This window comes from Enhydra lutris, unplaced genomic scaffold, assembly GCF_002288905.1.
Source record: "Enhydra lutris kenyoni isolate GAN:26980312 unplaced genomic scaffold, ASM228890v2 scaffoldscaffold80, whole genome shotgun sequence".
Classification (NCBI taxonomy): domain Eukaryota; kingdom Metazoa; phylum Chordata; class Mammalia; order Carnivora; family Mustelidae; genus Enhydra; species Enhydra lutris.
In genome coordinates, this window is record NW_019154164.1 from 5,382,325 (window position 1) to 5,385,144 (window position 2,820).

The window sequence follows — 2,820 nt, forward strand, 5'->3', positions numbered from 1 at the left end:
TTAACAATTCTTTCCTGAGCCCGTTGGAGTTGAGGACCTTGAGGTAAGGTGGTTGGGAGGGAGTCAGTGTTCAGGGCTACGTGGAATGCCTCTGAGACCAGGGTAGAAGCTATTAAGCAGGGCTCTGTTTGAGACCCTGGATATAGTCCCCAGTGTGCCAATCTCACCCCAAGATGCAGAAGCTTGCATTCTCTGAAGTGCAGCTGGGGCAGAGGCACCCAAAAGGCCTCCTTTTTTGACCCATGGCACCTGCAGACTGAATGGCTGTTGGACCAAACTGTCTCGAACAGGCAGCTTGATTCTCAAGGCGTGCATAAAGACATATCCTTTTTTCATTCCTTCTATTCTCACTCGGTAACCAGACCTGATCGGCACGATCTCCTGTTGTTCATTTTTTTTTCCTATTCACTGTCTACAAATCAATCCTTTGGGTATGTTTCCTTGGTGAAGCCCAGGCTATTGGTCTCAGTGCCTTGCTTTCCCCTAAAAGAAGATACCCTCTGGGGGAAAAATGGCTGCCTCACAACAAGCCGGCAGGGCCTAGGCCTGGAGGGGCTCAGGGCTGGGGGCCGGAGGGCCTAACCGGACGCAGAGAAAGCAGGTGTGCGTATTCTCTAGAAGACGCACTTTTCACATCCTGATACATCTAGAGACTGTCATCCAAGGGCCTTTTTAATGTCTGTGTTCCTTTTAATGGAAGAACTTGGTTTCATTTCTGGGAAGAGGGCTTGCTGGCGGGAAACAGGGTCACATCGTGGAAGGTATAGTCACATGCTAAGATGTGTAGGCCTCTCTAAAAATGGGATAGGAGGTCGGGGCAGGGGTCCTTCCAAGGAGGCGGGTGTATGTCAGCCCCCCTTCTGGGAGACCAGGGAGTCGTACTCTGCTTCAGCCACCCAATTTGTCCTGAGCATCTTCGGAATGAGATGCTCTCCTCCTCTGCGCGGGGGGGGGGGGGGAGGGGAACGGGCTGGAAAGATAGGCCAGGGTCCTTGTCTGTGGGAGCAGTTGCCATAGGACGTGGACAGGCGGCCTTGGCGGCCCCGTTATGGGCAGGCAGCGCAGATGGAAACCCCGGGGGGCAGGGCTTGTCTTGGGGGGCCAGATGCTGTCTCTGGGCCAAAGCCGGGCCTGCAAGGGCAGGTGGCCAGAACTTGGAAGGAATTCTCTTCCGCAGCCCAGGGTCCAGGCTTGGCCCCGGCTAGCTGCCCTGCCAGCCTCCGCTGCCTGGGGCCTAGCGCATTCCGCGCCCCCGCCCGTCCGCCCCTCCGGGGGCCTCGCCCCCTCCCTTGTCCCCTTCTCCTCCCCCCACCAGCTGTCCCCTTTCCCCGGAGCGCCCAGACAGCCGGAGCCTGGGAAGAGGCGGCCTCGGCCGGAGGGGGCGTGGTGGGGAAGGGGAGGAGGGCGGGGGTGAGGGGATAAGGAGGCCCGCGCTGCCCGCGCCCCCAGCCACTGCCCGCGCGGGAGCCGGGTGCCGCCGCCGCCTCTTGCCCGCTTCCCCTCGCCTCGGGGGAAAGGTCAGCAGCGTCCTGGAGCCGCCGTGCCCCTCCCCGACAGCCATGAACTGCAGTGAGAGCCAGCGGCTGCGCACCCTCCTCAGCCGCCTGCTGCTCGAGCTGCACCACCGGGGCAACGCCAGCGGCCTGGGCGCCGGCCCCGGCCCGAGCATGGGCATGGGGGTCGTGCCCGACCCGTTCGTGGGCCGCGAGGCGACCAGCGCCAAGGGCGACGACGCCTATCTTTACATCCTGCTCATCATGATCTTCTACGCCTGCTTGGCCGGAGGCCTCATCCTGGCCTACACCCGCTCCCGCAAGCTCGTCGAGGCCAAGGACGAGCCGGCCCAGGCCTGCGCGGCGCACGAGTGGGCCGCCGCCGACGCCGAGACTGCAGCCGGCTCGCCGGCCGCCGGCCGCCGCCAGCTCGCCCCCGGGGCGCCTACCACCCCGGCCACGGGCACGGAGGGGGTCTAGACCCGCCGCCCCACTTGCCCCTCGCGCGCGCGCTCTCTTCAGCTGCCGCGTCCACCGCGGGCGCGGTGCCCTCCTGCTCCTTTCCTTCCCTTCCAGGCGCCGCCTCACCCGAGGCCCAGACAAGGAAAGGCCCGCAGACCTTGTCTGACAGGCTCTGGAAGAAGCACCCCCTTACCCAGCCCAGCCAGGTTTCTCCCTCCTCTCCCTCCTCTCTCCACCCCCTATTCCTTCCCCCCGCCCCGCCCCCCACACCCAACTGCACTAAACTGCCTCTGCTCTCTTGTCTTCAGACAGCCCTGACAGCACGCTCCAGCCCTCTGGGAAACTGAACCCACAACGTCCAACACCTGGCATTGAAGGGGAGCCATGAAGTCCATCAGAACTCTGGTCCGTCTAACGGGCAGCTGCTCCAGGGCCTGCCAGGGACTGCTCGCTCTGCAGAGCCAGCGGGCTTGCCATCGCTGCCAGGCAGGCCGCAGCAGCTCCAGCTTCTTGTTGCCTTAGGGACCAAGACAAAGAAAATCAAGAGACCTCAGACATCTTTCTCCTCCCTCCCTCTTGCCGCAGGGAGCTCGCAGGACACTAGGACCAGTCTGTGGGCTAGAATGGACTGAATGGGGACTGAAGGGGGAGGGAAGCTCAAGGGCAGGGGAAGACCTATGACCCCAACTGTATGGCTTTCTTGCATCCAGTTCTCATCCCTAAGGTAACTTGCCCGATTTTGAGCAGCTCTGCCGTCTTCTGATGTGGGTAACCATGGTTGGGTGTATCCCCTCCGTACCTGCAAATGCCCCCACCCCCCCCCCCCCCCCCCCCCACCCCCCCCCCCCCCGCTCCGCTCTCCTCC

At 62.9% G+C, this 2,820-nt stretch overlaps 1 protein-coding gene across 1 annotated transcript; it reads left to right on the forward strand.

Annotated features, from left to right (window-relative positions):
- The first annotated feature begins 1,559 nt into the window (after nt 1-1,559).
- Nucleotides 1,560-1,973, forward strand: LOC111160952 (potassium voltage-gated channel subfamily E regulatory subunit 5). Its single transcript, XM_022524353.1, has one exon. The coding sequence runs from the start codon at nt 1,560-1,562 to the stop codon at nt 1,971-1,973; it is 414 nt and encodes a 137-aa protein (XP_022380061.1).
- The last annotated feature ends 847 nt before the right edge of the window (nt 1,974-2,820 follow it).